The sequence below is a fragment of the Notolepis coatsorum genome, assembly GCF_963971535.1.
Source record: "Notolepis coatsorum genome assembly, chromosome: 11".
Taxonomy (NCBI): domain Eukaryota; kingdom Metazoa; phylum Chordata; class Actinopteri; order Aulopiformes; family Paralepididae; genus Notolepis; species Notolepis coatsorum.
The window spans coordinates 14974077-14995696 of NC_140175.1; the positions used below are offsets into that span (position 1 = coordinate 14974077).

Consider the following 21620-nt stretch of genomic DNA (forward strand, 5'->3'; position numbering starts at 1 on the left):
CCCCCCCCCCCACCCCACCTACCCAACCTCCTCCAATATACAGTTTCTACATCAAATGTATATACCCTCTTTTTTAGAATTTTTTTGTATCACAAACAGTACTGTATTTGTAAATCTGTAGATGTATAGATGTAGCAGTACTGTCTATCTGTATGTCGTGTGTGTCATATATGTTATGATGAATTGAAAATGGGGGACCCTGATGTAAACAAGACGAAAGTCTTTCTCTGGTCTGCATCCCCTTAACAATTGTGTCTATTGAGCTGTACTGTATTGTACCCATTCTGCAATCTGTTAATAAAGTTTTCAATCAATAAATAATGCCAGACTGACTGTATTGCTGGCGGTACGTTTCCAGCAGCTTATCTTCCGCTTACAACTGTGTCTTTACGTCCAGTAATCTGCTTTGTATTAAGAAATCAATAGGCTACGGTCACCACGGTCGTAACACCCCGTGTGAAATCATAAATCATAGAAGGCGCAGTGGTATTTGTACACTGACTGCATTACAATGCAATATGCCTCATAAAATGTTACAGTGAGTCCTCAGCCCGGCCCGTATAATTTCCCCTGTCAGACCACGGCTGAAAAAGAGTGAAAGTAAATATCTTATCAAAGAGTAAAATATATCTTTATCAGCTGCTGCACAATTGATATGAATAATAGCAGCCCCCCGCCCCCCCCCCCCCCCCCTCCGGAATACTGCTGGATCTGCTTGCAATGAGGAAATTCATGTAGAAGAATTTATTTAATCTAATACTGACAAAGTGTTTTTAATTTGTCACGCTTGGTAACAAACGGTTATCGATTTGTCGTTTCTTATTATTTGTGAACGTCCCTCTCTCTCCCAAAGGCTTTACAGCTTAATGCTGACAATTCAGAGCTCTTTTCTCTCTGGTCAAGACAAACGTCTTTCTCTGGTCTGCATCCCCTTAACAATTGTGTGTATTGAGCCGTACTGTATTGTACCCATTCTGCAATCTGTTAAATAAAGTTTTCATTCATTCATTCAGTCTCTTTTGGAGTGAACGTAGTGAAGGTGTCCACAGGGGGGGGGGAGTTACAGAAAATACCCTGTTTTTGTCCAGTTCAAACCACCAGCCATCTGAACCTCTCTCTAAGACTACTAACTGATTTATTGTTCAGATCCGATTATTTTAGTTTGGCTGTGTTGACATTTTTATTTTTGATGTGGCCAATATCAGACTCCAGTGTGAACTGGTCACATGATGCTCCTGAACTTGACCCACATGCAGCAAATGAACAATAACGATGATGGACGTAAACACGGAGGACACTGAAGTCACAGTTGATGGTTTAATTCACACAAGTTGGAATACAGTGGAGGGCAGCTAATTAAAAACAAGCCACACCTGGGGAGCTCCAGTAGCTCACCACGTACCTCGAGCGCTATTTCGGCGCCGGGGACAACCGTGCTCGTCACGGATCTGGGGTTTAGCGAGTTCGAATCCCGGACTGCAGCCGTGCCTTTCCCAGAGTGTCTTCCCCCCCCATCTGAACCCTTTCAGCCTGTTTCTGTCGGTCATCCTTGACCAGAATAAATGCGATAAACGTATAAAAGAGCCAGGGAAATGGCCAAAGTTTAAAAAAAAAAAACAAGCCACACCTGTATCGGATTTAGGAAACCACATTATGAAAGTGGTCCAAATCGGAATAGAAAAGATCATGATTCCATGTGATTTGTGCCGTTCACACTGTTGTGAAAAAAAAACCCAGACCTGAGTCACATTATGACTGAGCAAACAAAATGTGGGCCACCTTTGGCCGCAGCAGTGTGAACGTAGCCTGATGTTGGTGTCTGTGTTTCCACAGTTGCAGAACGAGTAACAGAAAGAGCTTGATCGGAGGCGGCCCGTCCTCAGCGCTGCCACGACCCCACTCCCCACTCTCATCACACACAGGTAAGCACATGTGTACTGTGCACGTGTTCATTCTGTGTATTATTGTGTGTGTGTGTGTGTGTGTGTGTGTGTGTCGGGGCTTTCTCCAGGATTTTCAAACAAGACGGCGCTGCCTGAGTCTCAACTAGGGGCTGTGTCCCCCGTTTTGCAGAGGCAAATAAATGAGCAATAAAGGAACCCATTTGTTGTAAGGTCCTGCAACTTAAAGGAACACGCCAACATTTTGGGAAAGAGACGAGAAGATGGATACCAGTTTCCTCTCTCTGTGCGTTCAGTATAGAAAGCTATCTGGCTGCACGTTAGCCTAGCTTAGCACAATGAATGGAAGCGGACAGTGCCGGTTAGCCTTCGGGAGAGGTGTTAGTTGGACAGTGGCAGGTCTGAGGGGCAGTGACTGGCAGGTCTGAGGCAGGGCTGTACGCTAAGCTTTTTCACTAGGGGCACACTTGCCCCTAAATGAGAAATTTAGGGGCAAAGAATATTTTTTAGGGGCACATTTTTAAATAACTATTTTACCATTATAGTAGGGCTGGGCGATATGGCCTCTAAATGATATCGCGATATTTTTTGGCCATATCACGTAACACGATATATATCGCAATATTTTTACATTTCCTCTAAAGCACTTAAAAATGCTTGATTTAACCCTTTGATGCATACAGTCACGCCAATATGATGATTATAATAAGTCCCTGCAACATATGTTTGCATTATTAAACCATGAAGATGCTTTAAAAAATAATTTAATGAAAATGTACTAAGAGTAGTCTACTGACACACTAATAAAAAATGTATTTACATCTAAGACCATTTATATAAAAACTTTTGGGTGCCTTTTTTTGCACAGTACTGTGTTTTCTATCCACTTTAGCCAAACACACACATATATATATATATATACACACACACTACTCTGAGAAAATAATAATCACACACACAAAGGGATAATGGCTTATAGCAGACTTAATTATTTTAGAATATTTCAGATAATGAAATTAAATGTTTATATCATCAACTATCCAGTTAGTATGTATACTGTCTGTAACGTTTGGCTACTTTAAATCATTGAATGTAGAGAGAGCTGTACTGTATTGTACCCATTCTGCAATCTGCTAATAAAGTTTTCAATCAGAGCGAGAGAGAGAGAGAGAGAGAGAGAGAGAGAGGGGGCGTTTTGATCGTCTAAGCTGCCGTAGGTGATGACGTCACACTCGAATGTAAACAGGGCGCGTTTAACAGACGGAGATGGAAAGTGGATGATATACAGTAACAGAAACGAATAACCAATAAATATGAAGTTATGTTTAAACTTCTGTTGTCAAGCGTTGTCAATATAACCCACCCCCTTTCCTCCCGAATGGAACTAGTGTTGTGGAGTCCGCTTTGACTGGTGTACAGGGTTAGCAGCAGCTAACGCTAGTTAGCTTAGCATAATCCTAATGGATACCGTGGATAGCAGCTAACGTTAGCCCATTGCTCGTGTCAATCAAATTGCATGTTATTAAAGGTCCGCGCTGGTCTGTCTAATGAAATTACAACCGCAACATTATGCCCTGGTTGTAGGCTAATGTTTTATCCAATTTGTATGGATTAATTTAGGAGTGAAATGCGAATGAAGGGTTGCAATCACTACTCGCAAGCTTGCCCCCAGATGATATTTTCCACTCGCACCGGCCAGATTAGGGGGCAATTTGCGACGAGATGATCGCAGTGTACAGCCCTGTGAGGGGCAGAGACTGGCTGCTCTGAGGGCCAGTGACTGGCAGGTCTGAGAGGCAGAGACTGGCAGGTCTGAGAGGCAGAGACTGGCAGGTCTGAGGGCCAGTGACTGGCAGGTCTGAGAGGCAGAGACTGGCAGGTCTGAGAGGCAGAGACTGGCAGGTCTGAAGGGCAGTGACTGGCAGGTCTGAGAGGCAGAGACTGGCTGCTCTGAGGGCCAGTGACTGGCAGGTCTGAGAGGCAGAGACTGGCTGCTCTGAGGGCCAGTGACTGGCAGGTCTGAGAGGCAGTGACTGGCAGGTCTGAGAGGCAGAGACTGGCTGCTCTGAGGGCCAGTGACTGGCAGGTCTGAGAGGCAGTGACTGGCAGGTCTGAGGGGCAGTGACTGGCAGGTCTGAGGGCCAGTGACTGGCAGGTCTGAGAGGCAGTGACTGGCAGGTCTGAGAGGCAGTGACTGGCAGGTCTGAGAGGCAGTGACTGGCAGGTCTGAGGGCCAGTGACTGGCAGGTCTGAGAGGCAGTGACTGGCAGGTCTGAGAGGCAGAGACTGGCTGCTCTGAGGGCCAGTGACTGGCAGGTCTGAGGGGCAGTGACTGGCAGGTCTGAGAGGCAGAGACTGGCAGGTCTGAGGGGTAGTGACTGGCAGGTCTGAGGGCCAGTGACTGGCAGGTCTGAGGGGCAGTGACTGGCAGGTCTGAGAGGCAGAGACTGGCAGGTCTGAGGGGTAGTGACTGGCAGGTCTGAGGGGCAGTGGCTGGCAGGTCTGAGGGGCAGTGACTGGCAGGTCTGAGGGGCAGAGACTGGCAGGTCTGAGGGGCAGTGACTGGCAGGTCTGAGGGGCAGTGACTGGCAGGTCTGAGGGGCAGTGACTGGCAGGTCTGAGGGGCAGTGACTGGCAGGTCTGAGGGGCAGAGACTGGCAGGTCTGAGGGGCAGAGACTGGCAGGTCTGAGGGTAGTGATGCATGATATATCAGCCGCCGATATAATATCGGCCGATATGGCAGTTTTTTTACACATCGGTATCGGTCCGATATCAAGATAGGACCGATATTAAAAAATAAATAAAAATAAAATTATTTGTCTTTTTTCTTTTTACATGTTTTGGTCTTAAATAGTTTCAAAATATCAGTAATTTCTGAAAATAAGTTACAAAAGTAAAAAAAAGTATGCGTTTTGGAAAATAGCTCTTTATTTGATTATCATAAAAAAGTTTTTTCTATACAGAGATATCGACATCTGTAAATATCGGTATCGGCCAGAACAGCAATATTAATATCGGTTATCGGTATCTGCCACAATTTTCACATCGGTGCATCACTATCTGAGGGCCAGTGACTGGCAGGCCCGAGGGGCAGCGATTGTGATTGTGACGGAGGCGGAAGTGGAGGCCCACAGGGGGAGGAAATGCACAGGAGGGGGGGAGGCCTCGTTGAGCACAGGGCGGTTTTGTTTCCTGCCATTGGCGGCGCGGCGATAACGGAACCACCCCCCCAGCCAGCTCTCAGACAGCTCTCAGAGAGCTCAGTGTTGCAACTCGACAGACGAGAGAGAGAACTATAGACCTCGAGATGATGAACTACGAGTCGGAAAGCCACGGCGACGACGACGACGATCTCTCTAACGAGCGTTCGCAGCTCTGGGAGGACCTGACGGTGTGGCACAGGCGCAATGTGGGCACCATGGGTAAGAGAAACGTCTACCCGCTTTAGTGTAACCGCTGATTACCGTGTGTTTATTTGACATATCCTCCTCAGTGTGATGGACGACGTGCAGTAAGTAGGCTCTCTTCTGACGAAGCAAAATGGTATCCGTTTGTCTTTTTCGAATGATCTCCCACTCCGGCGGATTTGATGATTTACTTAAAAAAAGAAGCGCTTCCACACTTCATAAAAACTCCAAACGATCTGTTTTGTCTCGTTAACATCCCCCGCCCCCCCCCCCCTCCCTGTGCGCGCGCTGCTCCACTTAGAGAACGTCCTCGACAGTCATGCCAGACGCACGGCCTCTGCTCACAGGTTGTACCGCGAAGGCGATTATACTGATCATCACTCGCGATTAAATTACCGTTCCAATTAAACGGGTGACATTCAACACCCCCCGTAAAACGAGCCCCGACGACGTCTCCGCCGGTCGGTCCCCCGGTGTCGTGAGGTCCCGTCGCTATCGTCACAGCGGGGGGGGCGTTGTTGTTGCCCTTGGTTAATTAACTGTTTGCGCTACCGCTTCGCCGATGGAGGTAATTACCCCTAATTAACATGTCACCTTATTGGTGAGGGAGCACGGGGGGGGGGGGGGGTAATTGGTGTCTTTCAGGAAACCCCCCTGCAGTTTCATGTGTTTAGTTGCCCGGGGCTGTCGTACTAGAAGCAGCAGGGCTTTCTGGGTAATAAAGTGGGCGCTGCCCATATGGAGCCGCGGAGGAGTCAGCCGGAGCCCTCTGTGGTTGGTAGAGGGGGGGGGGGGGGGACGCCTCGGGCTTCAGACGCTCTCTGTTAGACTTGCCCCCCCCCCCCCCCCCCTCCCCTGAAGAACCCCACTTTATGAACCGTAACGGAATTGCAGTTCTTGAATATAGCTTCATTCATGGTCATTGTCTTGTTTGCTTTTTGTGACGTGATGAAGAAAGACAAAATAATAATAATACACTAATCTTCTGACTGTCTTCTACTATCATGCACTCTTCCTACTTTACTAATATAACTATATAATTTACTACACACTATGCTAATATGTCTATCAGGGATGTCCCGATCGCATTTTTTTGCTTCCGATCCCGATCATGTGATTTTTAGTATCTGCCGATACCGATTTTTCCCGATCCGATCTTTCGGCAATGCATTAACCCTTTCACTGCCACACTGCCACACGACAGCTAATATGTCTCTACTACTATGCTAATATGTCTCTACTACTATGCTAATATGTCTCTACTACTATGCTAATATGTCTCTACTACTATGCTAATATGTCTCTACTACTATGCTAATATATCTCTACTAGTACTATGCTAATATGTCTCTACTACTATGCTAATATGTCTCTACTAGTACTATGCTAATATGTCTCTACTACTATGCTAATATGTCTCTACTACTATGCTAATATGTCTCTACTACTATGCTAATATGTCTCGACTACTATGCTAATATGTCTCGACTACTATGCTAATATGTCTCGACTACTATGCTAATATGTCTCTACTACTATACTAATATGTCTCTACTACTATGCTAATATGTCTCTACTACTGTGCTAATATGTCTTTACTACTATACTAATATGTCTCTACTACTGTGCTAATATGTCTTTACTACTATACTAATATGTCTCTACTACTGTGCTAATATGTCTTTACTACTATACTAATATGTCTCTACTACTGTGCTAATATGTCTTTACTACTATACTAATATGTCTCTACTACTATGCTAATATGTCTCTACTACTATACTAATATGTCTTTACTACTATACTAATATGTCTCTACTACTATACTAATATGTCTTTACTACTATACTAATATGTCTCTACTACTATGCTAATATGTCTCTACTACTATACTAATATGTCTTTACTACTATACTAATATGTCTTTACTACTATACTAATATGTCTCTACTACTATGCTAATATGTCTCTACTACTGTGCTAATATGTCTCTACTACTGTGCTAATATGTCTTTACTACTCTGCACTCAACACTGCAGCACTCAAGTTTAACACTGTTTGATGAACATTGTCACTCCGTACCCTTCCTGCTGACTTGTCGTACAGAACATGTAAGTCGCGTTGGATAAAATGATGGACAACTAAGATTTAAGATATTCCTTTATTTACATTTAGTCATTTAGCTGAGGCTTTTATCCAAAGCGAGTCAGCAGGAAGGGAAGAGTACATCTCAGACAGCTAAGGGTCAGTAAGATTGTTTGTCAAACAGTGTTGCTCTTGAGTGCATAGTAGCATAGACATATTAGCATAGTAGATAGATTACTTAGTAGCAGAGTGCATACGAGTAAAAAAGACGGTACGAAGGTTAGTAGTTATATCTTTCATTTATTGATCCCCTTGGGGAAATCCTTGAGCAAGACACTTAACCCCTAATTGCTCCCGATGAGCAAGTTGGTGCCTCTTGCATGGTTACCTCTGCCATCGGTGTGTGAATGTGTGAGTGAATGGGTGAATGTGAGGAACTAAATTTGTAAAGTGCTTTGGATAAACCATTTACCATTTACCAAGTAGACTCACGACACCATTTTAGGGCTGTCCCCGACTAAGGATTTGGATGGTCGACTATGATTGGCCAAAATGTGCCGTTTTATAGTCTACTATTGGTCGACAAAAAAAAACGTATAATATTAAAAAAATGTATCATTCCATTTGGGCTGTGGGGGTGCTTAATGTCTGAAGGAGTCGACTGAAGTCTTCTTGTCCTCTGCAAAAGCATGCTTTTGGTCCACTGATGGATACATCTTGATATTTGTCCAGTCTAGTGTGTTCATTAGATGGTGAAATCCTCTTTCAGTGCCTCTGTGCCTGTTTTCGTAGGCAGTTCGCTTCTGGTATGCGTGCCATTAGCGTTAGCCACGCTTCTAGTCCTCTTTTCTTTTGGAAAGAATGATTAAAAAATGTAAAAAAAGAAAAATATTATACTTTTTTAATTTTTTTTAATTTTTTTTTTACTAAGATGTTGGCTAGTCGACTACGGCTCCTTTTCGACCGATTAGTCGACTAATCGACTAATAGGGGTCAGCCCTACACCATTTATTTATTATATCGCAAAATATTGTCCACAATAATCGCACTCTTTCACCAGACGTTGCAGCCTTTTACGCGGCAGCGGTGATGAGTTTATTCTTTTATTTACCCGTCGAGACGTTCCTGGCGTGGTGCCTTATACGACTCTCGCATTTGCAAAGCAAATCGCGGTCTCTCAGAAAGTCCCGGCAATTCCCACCGAGCCCTGAGCGCAAAGTGCTCTGCTTCGCTGCCGTCAGACCTGTCACAGGTTTGATATGCAGACAGATGCCGTGTGTGTGTGTGTGTGTGTGTGTGTGTGTGTGTGTGTGTGTGTGTGTGTGTGTGTGTGTGTGTGTGTGTGTGTGTGTGTGTGTGTGTGTGTGTGTGTGTGTGTGTGTGTGTGTGTGTGTGTGTGTGTGTGTGTGTGTGTGTGTGTGTGTGTGTGTGTGTGTGTGTGTGTGTGTGTGTGTGTGTGTGTGTGTGTGTGTGTGTGTGTGTGTGTGTGTGAGACAGCTGCCGTTTTTAAAACGGGACGAGAATGTCTTTGTTGAGACTGAGAGAGACTACATTTGTATTCATCAGCGTCCCATAAGACCTTCCTCTTCCTCACTTCAGATTGGTGTATTCACACACTGTTCAACCGGCAGAGGAAGACGATGAAGATCATGTCTTGAGGCCGTGTTTGACATCTTTCAGTTTATTCAATTATTACCGCGTCGAGTCGAGTGATACGTTTGTTGTACGTTGTGTTTGCCTCCTTCTCTTTTAGTGCTCCGTACTCTTGCAACGCGCCCTTAAATGCACTTTAAAGTTTGATACTCTTCCAACCGTTGGACAATTTATAGCTTTGATTGATGGCCGTTGTACGTCATTTAGTAATTGCCTTTTAGTCTGCCTTTCCCGTTTCTTGTTTCCTGTTTTTATCTTAACTTGATTTAATCGTGCTGATCACTTGTTTTTATCTTTGTGTTATTCCATCTCTTTTAGTCGTATACTTGACGTCACTGTAAGTGAGGGGTGGTGTCCCTGGAGTTTACTGGTTGAATTATGGGTGGTATCAAACAGGAAGCTGTCATCAGGCAGTGGTACCAAACAGGAAGCTGTCATCAGGCAGTGGTACCAAACAGGAAGCTGTCATCAGGCAGTGGTACCAAACAGGAAGCTGTCATCAGGCAGTGGGGCTGTGCTTTGTAACATTTATTAGTTTGTATTGCAGGCACGTTTTTCCAAAATCATGAAAAAGGGCCAGTGATGTGTTTATTTACATTCAACTGACAGTTTGGTATTCAAATACATGCATGTCTTGTTTTCAAGTTTGACAGCCCGAAATGTGACCTAGTTTGCTATGGTTGTGCGGTGCCCACACAATGCACTGCGGTTATGATTGATCTAGATGACTGGATACTGACAAATCGAGTCTCTGAATGAAACACATGAAGTGCATTCTTGGTATTTAACATGTATGTATGTGTGTGTGTGTGTGGGGGAATTGAATTGAATTGAATAGTTTATTGGTTTAGAATGGAAAAATCACACATATACATTGGATCACAATATGAAAACAGGTATACATTTTCTCCATTTACCAATAGGATTTCATAAAAAACACAATAAAGCCATAGGCTTGTTTCCATTGTGGTCCTTCATCATTGGTGTCAGTGGATTTATGTACTGGTGTGTGGACGTGGGTGTTTGTAGTGTCTGTATGTCAGGATGTGTGGTATAAAAACAAAAAAATACATACAATAATATTCCATTTTATAGACAATAAAAGAATAAAAAAGGAACAACACATATTAAAACCCTTTTTTCACTACTCCCAGCTTCTGCTACTTATGATCCACCTCTTTATAGCTAATTTAAAAGTGGAGAAGGGGCTTATGGTCTTCAACTCCATTGGTAGGCTATTCCATTGTACTGCTGCTGAATATAGGAATGAGTTTTGGCCAATTTTCCTATTGCATCTCACTGGGACGATGTCTGTAGGGCTCCCCCTGGTGGCGTGTCCGTGTACATCCCTTACCATGTTAAAATATCCACTGAGGTACTGAGGGACAGTATTCCCGAGTATCCTATGTGTTATGTTAAGTTTTATTTGAGAGACCCTCTCCTCAACCCTGAGCCATTTGAGGCTGTTAAAATGTGTCTGTGTAAGGTGAGTCCTGGGATGGAGTTTTAAAATCATTCTAACTAATTTGTTCTGAGCTGTCTGTAGCCTACCTTTCAGTGCTACTGTGATGCCAGTGTACCAGGAGGAGCATGCATAGTCATAATGACATTGGATCAGTGCCCCTGCCAGGACTTCCATTGCTGACCTGTTAATATAGGTGGACACTCTACCGAGAAATTTTATTCTCTGATTGATCTTTGTGACCACCTTTTGTGCCATGCTCACCCCTGATAAGGTGTTGTCCAAAATACATCCTAAGTATGTGACTTCCTCCTTTGCTGTTAACTCGATATCTCCTACCACTACCTTGAACCCAGGAGACCTCTTAAGTCGTATGGCCGAGCCAAAAAGGATAGCTTCGGTTTTACCCAGGTGTAGGGATAACCTGTTTTCGACCAGCCAATGACTGATCTTGACAAGCTCTAGACTGAGTGACCTCTCTACTTCTCTTTTGTCCTGATGGGAGACCATGAGTGCAGCATCGTCCGCAAATAAAAACAGTTTACAATCACATGCAGTTTTCATGTCATTGATATATAAAAGAAATAAAAGTGGTCCTAAAATACTTCCTTGCGGCACCCCGCACGTCTGTTGGAGTGAGGAGGATATGGTCCCATTCATTTCCACTACTTGTTTCCTGCCTCTCAGATAAGACTCCAGGGGGGGGGGCATTTCAGTCAAGAGAGGCAGAGTTTATTGTCTCAAATACAATGGCGCAGGATGAAACAAGTATAGGGGATCCTAAGGCCATTGGTAGATTGAATTTCAAACCTTTATTTAAACTCGAAAGAGGCAACTGAGGATTCCCTCATTTACAGTCACGTCGAGTGTACATACAGAAATAAGCTAAAAAAAATCATAATGATAAGACAACAAGGCGAGGCAAAAGTAAGGATAACAAATCAATTCAAACAACTTGATTGACAAAGGTTGGAGATCTAGGTTTTAAAGTCCAGAGATTTAAGGGTTGAGGCCGTCTATAAATCTAAATCGCATCACCACAGTCCAGGACCGATAAGAAAACTGCTTCGACAACTGTCTTCCTACTAACGCTGGATCTGTATAGGAAGCCAATTTTCTGTCGCAACTTGGAGGCAAGGTTGCGTTGTCCGTAGCGTTGTGTAGCATTATGTTGTGTCCTTTATCAAAAGGTTGGATGGCCTTCTCTGGTTGAAAGACATCACTATCATTGGTTTATTTATTTTTTAAGCCCTTATTGGTAAACTTCCCTCTTACATCACATCACTGTTGGAATGGAATCTTGGAACCTATTCTACACGTTCAAATGACTGGCTGGTTCTTAGGGTTCCTCCAGTTTGCTCTGAACTAGAAAAAAACTGCTTTTCCTTTGATGCTTCCAACACCTGGAATGTCCTCCGACTGACTCTGAAGCTGAAGGTTCTTCCGTCTCTTGCTGCGTTTTAAAAGTATGATCTCCGACCACTGTGTGTCGACTTGTAACTCTCAACTATATTTTTATAGTTTATTCTTATTTATTGTGCCTATACTGTATATGAAATTGCTGATAAACTGTTTTGTTTTTGTTTTGTAAGCTCATCGTCACTGTAAATGAGGGAAGCCTCAGTGTCTCACGAGTTTAAATAAAGGTTTGAAATGAAAATGAAACACATTAGGAGTCTTGTTTAACGTACCGCTCTATCAGCTGAGTCAGATTATCCACTGCCACGGTGTGTTTCTGCAGCCTTGTTGGATTTTTCACTTGTATTCTCTTAAACTTGTCTCTCTCTCCCCCCTTCCTCTCTCTCTCTCTCTCTCTCTCTCTCTCTCTCTCTCTCTCTCTCTCTCTCTCCCCTTCCTCTCTCTCTCTCTCTCTCTCCTCTCTCTCCTCCTCTCTCTTCTCTCTCTCTCTCTCTCTCTCTCTCTCTCTCTCTCTCTCTCTCCCTCTCCTGTCTCTCCCTCTCTGTCTCTCTCTGTGTTGTGTCTCTCTCTCTCTCTCTCTCCCCCCCTCTCCCCACAGGAACAAGCCCTCAGGACAGCCCCAGAAACTTCTCTCCAGTGCCTCAGCTCACTTCTCCTTTGCACGAAGGTAATTAGCCGGCGAATAATCAGGTCAATCCCTGCTGAGAACCCCCACCATTATAGAACAATCACTGTGTTTCTGACAACCCTCCATGCAGACAGACAGACAGACAGACAGACAGACAGACAGACAGACAGACAGACAGACAGACAGACAGACAGACAGACAGACAGACATATAGACAGACATATAGACAGACATATAGACAGACATATAGACAGACATATAGACAGACAGACATACAGACAGACATACAGACATATAGACAGACAGACAGACATATAGACAGACAGACATATATACAGACAGACAGACAGACAGACAGACATATAGACAGACAGACAGACAGACAGACATATAGACAGACAGACAGACAGACAGACAGACATATAGACAGACATAGACAGACAGACAGACAGACATAGACAGACAGACAGACAGACAGACAGACGACGCACCGGTTGCCGCTGTAAGATCTCAAGATTCAAGATTCAAGATGCTTTATTATTGTCATGTGCACGTTAAACAGACAGCTCGCCGAACAATGAAAATCTTAGTTTGCTAGTCGCCCAACACACAGAATCACACAGATCACACAATACTTAACAAAAAAAAATTAACAACTTAAATACAAGTGAATGCTAAAAATAAGGAGAGCTTTTATTTATTTTTGTATGATATAAAGATATAAACAAGGCACAAGTGAGCGACGTTGACAACATTGACAGTGTAGGATCAAGTAGTGTTTACAAGTATAAATATACGGAGGTGACAGTGGGTCACGGTATAAATATAAGAGACTAGAAGGCAGAGCCTCCCGAGTCGAGTCTCATCAAAGAACATCGTCGTTAGCCTTTTGGCGTCGCAGCTCGTTTCACCGTGTTCCAAAATAGCCTCAAACGTGTATTTTTTTCTTTTTCATACTGTACCATCTCGACGGCACGATCGGTTAACGGTTTCGTCTTTTATTATATGATCCACAGTCGTTGCCACAGAGTAGACGGGTAAAGTCGCGCCCTGCTGTTTTTACCTCCTAACCCTGCGCCATGTCTGGTGACTCGGACGCTCCCGTGATCATCACCCTTTGAACTCTGGAACTTTCCGTTTTATGTAGTTCTAGCCTTTCCATCCCGAATCGTTCTTCGTTCCTCTTAAATAGGGCTGACCCCTATTAGTCGACTAATCGGTCGAAAGGAGCCGTAGTCGACTGCCAACCTCTTAGTCGAATAAACATTTATTTTTTTTATTTTTTTATCATTCTTTCCAAAAGAAAAGAGGCCTAGAAGCGTGGCTAACGCTAATGGCATGCATACCGAGGCTAACTGCCTAAGAAAACAGGCACAGAGGCACTGAAAGAGGATTTCACCCGTCTAATGAACACACTAGACTAGACAAATATCAAGATGTATCATCAGTGGACCAATTGCATGCTTTTGCAGAGGACAAGAAGCCTCCAGTCGACTCCTTCAGACATTAAGCACCCCCCACAGCCCAAAATGGAATGATTTTTTTTCCAACTAATAGTCCGACTAACGGCAAATTTTGGCCAATCATAGTCGACTATCCAAATCCTTAGTCGGGGGACAGCCCTAAATCAAACTATGTGAAATAGCTAAGAATACTTAACTGTACACAACTACATGCCCCCACATTTGTGTTCACACACGCCTAATTTAACCGCTAACTAAATTGGTGTTGATAACATAAATGATGTTGTTGTTGCAATTGCATAAGTCCCAGTACGGAGTGTTTGACCACATAATTGTAACTCACTTTCAGTCGTGCCGTTTTCAAGTTGATTCTGTGTTGGACACTACAGCTGTGTGTTTGTTTGCTTTTTGTGTGGTGTGTGTGTGTGTGTCTGTGTGTGTGTGTCTCTCTGTTCGTGTGTGTGTGCGTGTGCGTGTGTGTGTAGGACCGATGGGCGTCGCTGGTCCTGGCCTCCCTTCCATCGTCTGGCTATGGAACCAACACACCCAGCTCCCACCGTCTCTGTACGTGTTCTCCTCTCGGCACACACACACACACACACACACGCACACGCACGCACACACGCACCACGCACACACACACACGCACATATGCAAAATGCACTTACTCTCTGTAGTAGTGACGTCAGCGGTGTAGTGAAACGTCTTGTGTCGTATACCGAGCCAAACAATGGTTGTGTTCAGCGTGTTTCATTGGTAACGTAACCTCAGCGGCCCACCCCCGCATTACACGCCACATTCCTGAGTCCTGAACGAAGTGGAATGAATGAATGAATGCATTTGGCCAGAATCAAATGTGAGTAAACAACACTACCAGATTACCCCCCCCCCCCCCCCCCCCCCCCCACACACACACACACACACACACACACAGACAGACAGACAGACAGACAGACAGACAGACAGACAGACAGACAGACAGACAGACAGACAGACAGACAGACAGACAGACAGACAGACAGACAGACAGACAGACAGACAGACAGACAGACAGACAGACAGACAGACAGACAGACAGACAGACAGACAGACAGACAGACAGACAGACAGACAGACAGACAGACAGACAGACAGACAGACAGACAGACAGACAGACAGACAGACAGACAGACAGACAGACTGACTGACTGACTGACTGACTGACTGACTGACTGACTGACTGACTGACTGACTGACTGACTGACTGACTGACTGACTGACTGACTGACTGACTGACTGACTGACTGACTGACTGACTGACTGACTGACTGACTGACTGACTGACTGACTGACTGACTGACTGACTGACTGACTGACACGTTATTGTATTTACTTCTGACTCGATCATTATGCACATGGCGTGTAAAAGAGAACATTCCGTATCCTCAGTGAGATGTTCCCCTGATTCATTACAACAAGTGACTAAACCAACTAAATTCAAATATGTAAATAGTTTTTGGCCGATGGTGAGGGAGAGGTTTTTAAGAAATGAATAGCGTTCACGCTCACGGCACGATACCTTCCAACTCTCCCGTTCCGTGTGTTGCTGCAGCTGCACGATAAATATACAATGCAAATGTGTTTATGCTCGTAAGATATTCACCGAGTTTGGGTATGATTTGCATAGAAATTGGGTTTGTTTTTGGATTACATTTGGAGAAGATAGATGGATTCTGATTGTTGCCACACATCAGTGTTTGTGGTAATTGTTTTGGTGCAGCACGGTAGCTCAGAGTTGGTGGTAATTGTTTTGGTAGCTCAGTGTTGATGGTAATTGTTTTGGTAGCTCAGAGTTGGTGGTAATTGTTTTGGTAGCTCAGTGTTGATGGTTTTGGTAGCTCAGTGTTGATGGTGATTGTTTTGGTAGCTCAGAGTTGATGGTAATAGTTTTGGTAGCTCAGTGTTGATGGTGATTGTTTTGGTAGCTCAGAGTTGATGGTAATTGTTTTGGTAGCTCAGTGTTGATGGTAATAGTTTTGGTAGCTCAGAGTTGATGGTAATTGTTTTGGTAGCTCAGTGTTGATGGTGATTGTTTTGGTAGCTCAGTGTTGATGGTGATTGTTTTGGTAGCTCAGAGTTGATGGTAATAGTTTTGGTAGCTCAGAGTTGATGGTGATTGTTTTGGTAGCTCAGAGTTGGTGGTAAATAGTTTTGGTAGCTCAGTGTTGATGGTAATAGTTTTGGTAGCTCAGAGTTGATGGTAAATAGTTTTGGTAGCTCAGAGTTGGTGGTAATTGTGTTGCCTGGGGAAGTACAGTCTCTGCTGGGCAGACGCTGCGGACGAAAGTGGCCCAAATCTGATTAATTTTGTTTATTTGTGACTAGGATCAGATTCTTTCACAACAGTGTGAACAGCACAAATAATCACATGGAATCTGATCTTTTCCAATTATGATTCGGGCCACTTTCATATAATAATGTGGTGCTAAATCAGGTACAGGTGAGATTTAGATTGACATTTGTCACCATTTATTTATTCTTTAGTGTTTATTTGCGCACGCGGGTCAGTTCAGGAGCAGTGACCACTGACCAGTTCACACTGGAATCTGATATTGGGCCACATTTAAAAAAAAGAAATAATGTGACTACAGCCAAACCAAAAGAAATCGGATCTGAGCAATAAATCCGAATTGAGCACTAAGGCTGCAGTGGTGGTGAGTGTTTATGTTCTATTTCAGAGTTTTAATGATGTAGGTCCAGAGGTATTTGAAGGAGTCTGCCAGGGTTGTGTGGGTTTGATCACAGACATGAGCCAGCAGAGCGTTGATGTTCTTCCTCCTCCTCAGTTCTACAGCTGTTTCCATTGTGTTATGAGGTGTTGAGTAAGAGGCTGTCGTCGCTGAAAGTACAGGCCGATCTCCCTCTTGGCGGCACCGAGTCTCGTCATTGTTTTTTTGATAAGTCTAATGATAGATGAGATAATATGTTCCTTTATTGATCCCCTTGGGGGAGATTTGAGCGTCATTGATTGCAGCATGGGAGAGGGGGAGGTGTGTGGTGGAAAATAGCCAGAGGGGAGGTACAGGTATGGGCAGGGTAATAGTAGAAGATGTAAATATAGGCGATAAATATGAGGGGGAAAATAAACAGTGTATGGTAATCAAAGGTGCAGATGAGGGTCTGATCTGTATGCCCTATCGGTTACATTGTATGCCACAATAGATAGATAGGTCAAGTCAAATGTATTTATAAAGCACATTTCATACACGGAGGCAATCCAAAGTGCTGTACACAATAAAATTCAAATAAGAAAACGATAAAAAGAAGGCGCAGTATAAAAAAAATAAAGATTCTCTGGAATAAAGAAATATATATAAGGAACACAGAAGGGTACAGTATAAAAGCAGTACATTCTCACAAATACAAACAAAATAAAATGTTTTTTTTTCTTTTTTGCATTTTCTTAAAAATAGGCAGAGTTGGGGCAGATTGAATATCTTCTGGCAGTTTATTCCAGCCATGTGTGGCATAGTAGCAGAATGCGGCTTCACCATGTTTTGTTCTGGTCCTAGGAACAGTTAGCAGACCGGTCCCTGATGACCTAAGAGGTAGAGGTGGGGGGAAATCAATACGTAGTAGTATCGCGATACTTTGCGTGGCGATACTGTATCGATACAGGGACGCCAAGTATCGATATTAAATTATTCATAATATTTTTTTTGTATAAGGAAGTTGCATTGTTCATTTCAATACCTGTAATAGTACAGTAGTCCACACACACATGTGCATTCAGTTAAGTTGGACTATGACTGTAATACAAACAGTTCAGTTTGTCAGGTACATGCAACACAGATCACAGTGTTGACATCTGTCTGCTTGAGAAAATACCATGTTCTGCAATACAAATGATTGAAGTGAGATGAACAGACTGAACTTTATTTTATTAGATCAAACATGTTGACAGTTTTACTTTGCAGGGGTCGGAGAGCGCAATGTAGCGTCATTAACTTTGACAGATTTTTTTATTCTGTTTCTAAGAGAGTCCAGTATCCATTTACCATTCACCAGTATCCACAGTGACACAGAGCTGGGCTGATGTCTTGAAACCTGTTGAAAAGTGCGAGACGATTAATGGTGTTGAAAGCCGGGCTAAAGTCTATAAACGGGATGCTTGCGTAGGTGTCGGTTGATTCCAGGTGTTGCAGTGTGCGGTGAAGAGCCAGAACAATGCAGTCTGCTCACACCGGAGCACTCTAGGGTTATTTAGTACGTTGTGCAAAGCGACCTGGCGCCCCCTGGATTACCTCCAAATTGAATAACCGTAGCGCAGGAACACGCTCTCTATGTGCCAGTGTGTAACATACTCTCGTCAGAAATAATCAAATAAAATCAAAGGTTTGCCATCTCCCTTTTTCTTTTTCCTTTTCTTGTTCAATATATATTCATTTCATTTCCAGTCGTCCTGTTCATCACAGGAGAAGCTGCACCAGCTGCCCTTCCAGCCGACGCCCGACGAACTGCACTTCCTCTCCAAGCACTTCTGCACCGAGAGCATCGCCGGGGACGACTGCCGGAGGGTCTCGCCCATGCGGCCTCGCTCGCGCAGTCTCAGGTAGGACCACCGCCTAGTAGTGGGCAGGGCCTCGACGTACAGCGGTAACGGCCAACCTCCGGGTACCTGCGGCGGGGTATTCAAAAGTCGTAAAAGTCCTAAAAAGTATTGTAAAAAAAAAGAAGTATTAAAAGTCTTTAAAAAGTCGCTACACACATTTATAGCCGTCTGTCGGCGTCACACTGTGTTATTGTCTCTCAACCAACACATCGGTTGAAAGCTAAAATGGCCGCCGTTTGATTGACACACCGCTTGACCTATTACGTGCTTCCAATCTCGGGTTATAAGACCAAACATCAGGGTATCTCAGGTCTCAACATACAGTACTAACATCTGTGGGGTATTAATGACCACTATCAGGGTATCTGTGGGGTATTAACAACCACTATCAGGGTATCTGTGGGGTATTAACAACCGCTATTAGGGTATCTGTGGGGTATTAACGACCACTATACTACTCAATTTAAGGCATTAAAAGGTTACCTAAAGGTGGCAAGGACTAACCTTCGTACTGTATTTGACTATTATGCACTTTGCTACTAAGGAATCTACCTTGTCTATATTACTACCTACTATGCTAATATGTCTATACTGCTACGTACCCACGGCTGACTCAAGTTCAACACTGTTTGACGAACAATGTTTACTGACCCTTAGCTGCCAGAGTTGTACCCTTAATCCCTTCCTGCTGACTTGTTGTACAGAACCTCTCTTTGGATAAAAGCGTCAGCTTAAAATGTAAAAGGTATTAAAAAGTCTTACATTTTATTTGCACAGGTATTACATTGTGCAAATAAACGGCGGTCGGGAGGTGAAATAATAGCTTGGTTAGCTTGGTGCGTCTGGCGAGACCTTGTACTGTATGGAACGTGCAAGAATTTAGTTGTATGGAAAGTGCAGCTGCATAGTTTAGTGTCACTTAGGGCTGACTCCTATTAGTCGATTAGTCGACTACTCGGTCGAAAGGAGCCGTAGTCGACTGGCCAACCTCTTAGTCGAATATATTAAAAAAAAATATATATATATATTTATAGTTTTTTTATTTTATTTTATTTTTAATCATTCTTTCCAAAAGAAAAGAGGCCTAGAAGCGTGGCTAACGCTAATGGCACGCATACCAGAGGCTAACTGCCTACGAAAACAGGCACAGAGGCACTGAAAGAGGATTTCACCCATCTAATGAACACACTAGACTAGACAAATATCAAGATGTATCCATCAGTGGACCAATTGCATGCTTTTGCAGAGGACAAGAAGCCTTCAGTCAACTCCTTCAGACATTAAGCACCCCCACAGCCCAAATGGAATGATAAAAAAAAAATTATAATAATAAATGTAAAAAAAAAATTCAAAATATTATACTTTTTTTTTGTCGACTAACGGCAAATTTTGGCCAATCATAGTCGACCATCCAAATCCTTAGTCAGGGACAGCCCTAGTGTCACTATGTGTTTTTTTGCTCATGAAATTGGTATTAAATTTGTTAAAATATATATATATATATATTATTTTTAAAACCTGCAGATACACTGACTATTCTTTGCTGCAGCGTTAACAGATGTTCTCACTGTGTTTCGTGGTCTTGTCTCACGTCTTCAGCCCGGGGAGGTCTCCATCATGCTGCGACAATGAGATTATCATGATGAACCATGTCTACAAGGAACGCTTTCCTAAGGTAACGGCTCTACAGTGACCACTAACCACTAACTCAACGTGGCACCGTCACACGTGCTCATTGGCTCTATGCTACACTAACCCATCATGTCTACACTCACTGCACACACATGCACACACTCACTTTAAACGCTCACCTTTAACATTCACTTTAGACACTTTAAACACTTTTTAACACAACACCATATTTTATCTATGTATTACAAAAATATTTGCACTAGATCTGTACCTCATTTTTGCATTTGTTGCCTTTTTGTACTTTAGTTTTGTATATTTTGTATAGTGTTTGGTCTTTATTCTTTTTACTTTTGTTTTACTGTATGAAGCACAATCTCAGGAGGCTCATCCAGAACCAAGCATGTCACTGTATTGTACATGTACCTTATATTTTATTTAACCTTTATTTAACCAGATAAAAACTCATTGAGATTCGAATCTCTTTTACAAGAGTGACCTGGCCAAGAAGGACAGCGAAAACACATCAGTTTCAGACAAAAACAAACATTAAAACATTCAGACAAGTGTGCTCACACAGTTCCAAGGAAAAATACGCTCTGTCAATTAAAACATTTACAGTTTCCTATGGTGTCAGATTCCATGGTCTTCATCATACGTTTGAATTCATTTACAGTTAATGTATCCTGTAGTTTAAAGGAACACGCCAACATTTTGGGAAATTAGTTTACCGTCTTCTGCAGAGAGAGACAAGAAGATAGATACAAGTTTCGGTCTGAAGACGGTAAGCTAATTTCCCAAAATGTTGGCGTGTTCCTTTAAGCTCGTCTTGCAGGCTATTCCGTGCAGATGGAGCAGAAACCCCAAAAGTCTTCTTTCCAAGATCAGAATAAAAATGTGACAAATAAAACTAAACCTGAACTAGTCACCTCGTCGCTCACTCTCCCCCTGCTCCTCCCCCCCCCCTCGTCACCCCCCCCCCCCCCCCCCCCCCCCCCCCCCTCAGGCCACGGCTCAGATGGAGGAGCGGATCCAGGAGATCATCCGCAGCAACTCCCCGGAGACCATCCTCCCGCTGGCCGACGGCGTCCTGGGCTTCGCCCACCACCAGATCATCGAGCTGGCCCGGGACTGTCTGGACAAGAGCCGCCTGGGCCTCGTCACCTCGCGCTACTTCTGCGAGCTCACCGACAAGCTGGAGCGGCTCTTCCAGGAGGTGGGCGCTCCCTCGGGACCGGGGGCTCGTCCGGGGTTATGTTGTTGTTAGAGAGACAGCTCTGCGTGGCGGTCGGGGAGATCGAGGTTCACACAATGAATCATATTATTTATATATAATATTATTTCCATCCATAAAACTGGGTAAAAAAAGAAAGTCACTTTT

General features: G+C 43.6%; 1 protein-coding gene across 1 annotated transcript in view; it reads left to right on the top strand.

Moving 5' to 3' along the window:
• Positions 1-21620, top strand: part of mast4 (microtubule associated serine/threonine kinase family member 4) — a 275602-nt gene that overhangs the window by 196038 nt on the left and 57944 nt on the right. The window contains 9 exon segments of the mRNA XM_084325402.1: positions 1834-1922; positions 12527-12562; positions 12565-12595; positions 14505-14521; positions 14524-14573; positions 14575-14583; positions 18456-18610; positions 20210-20285; positions 21246-21455. Of these exon segments, the coding sequence (XP_084181528.1) occupies positions 1834-1922; positions 12527-12562; positions 12565-12595; positions 14505-14521; positions 14524-14573; positions 14575-14583; positions 18456-18610; positions 20210-20285; positions 21246-21455 (673 nt within the window).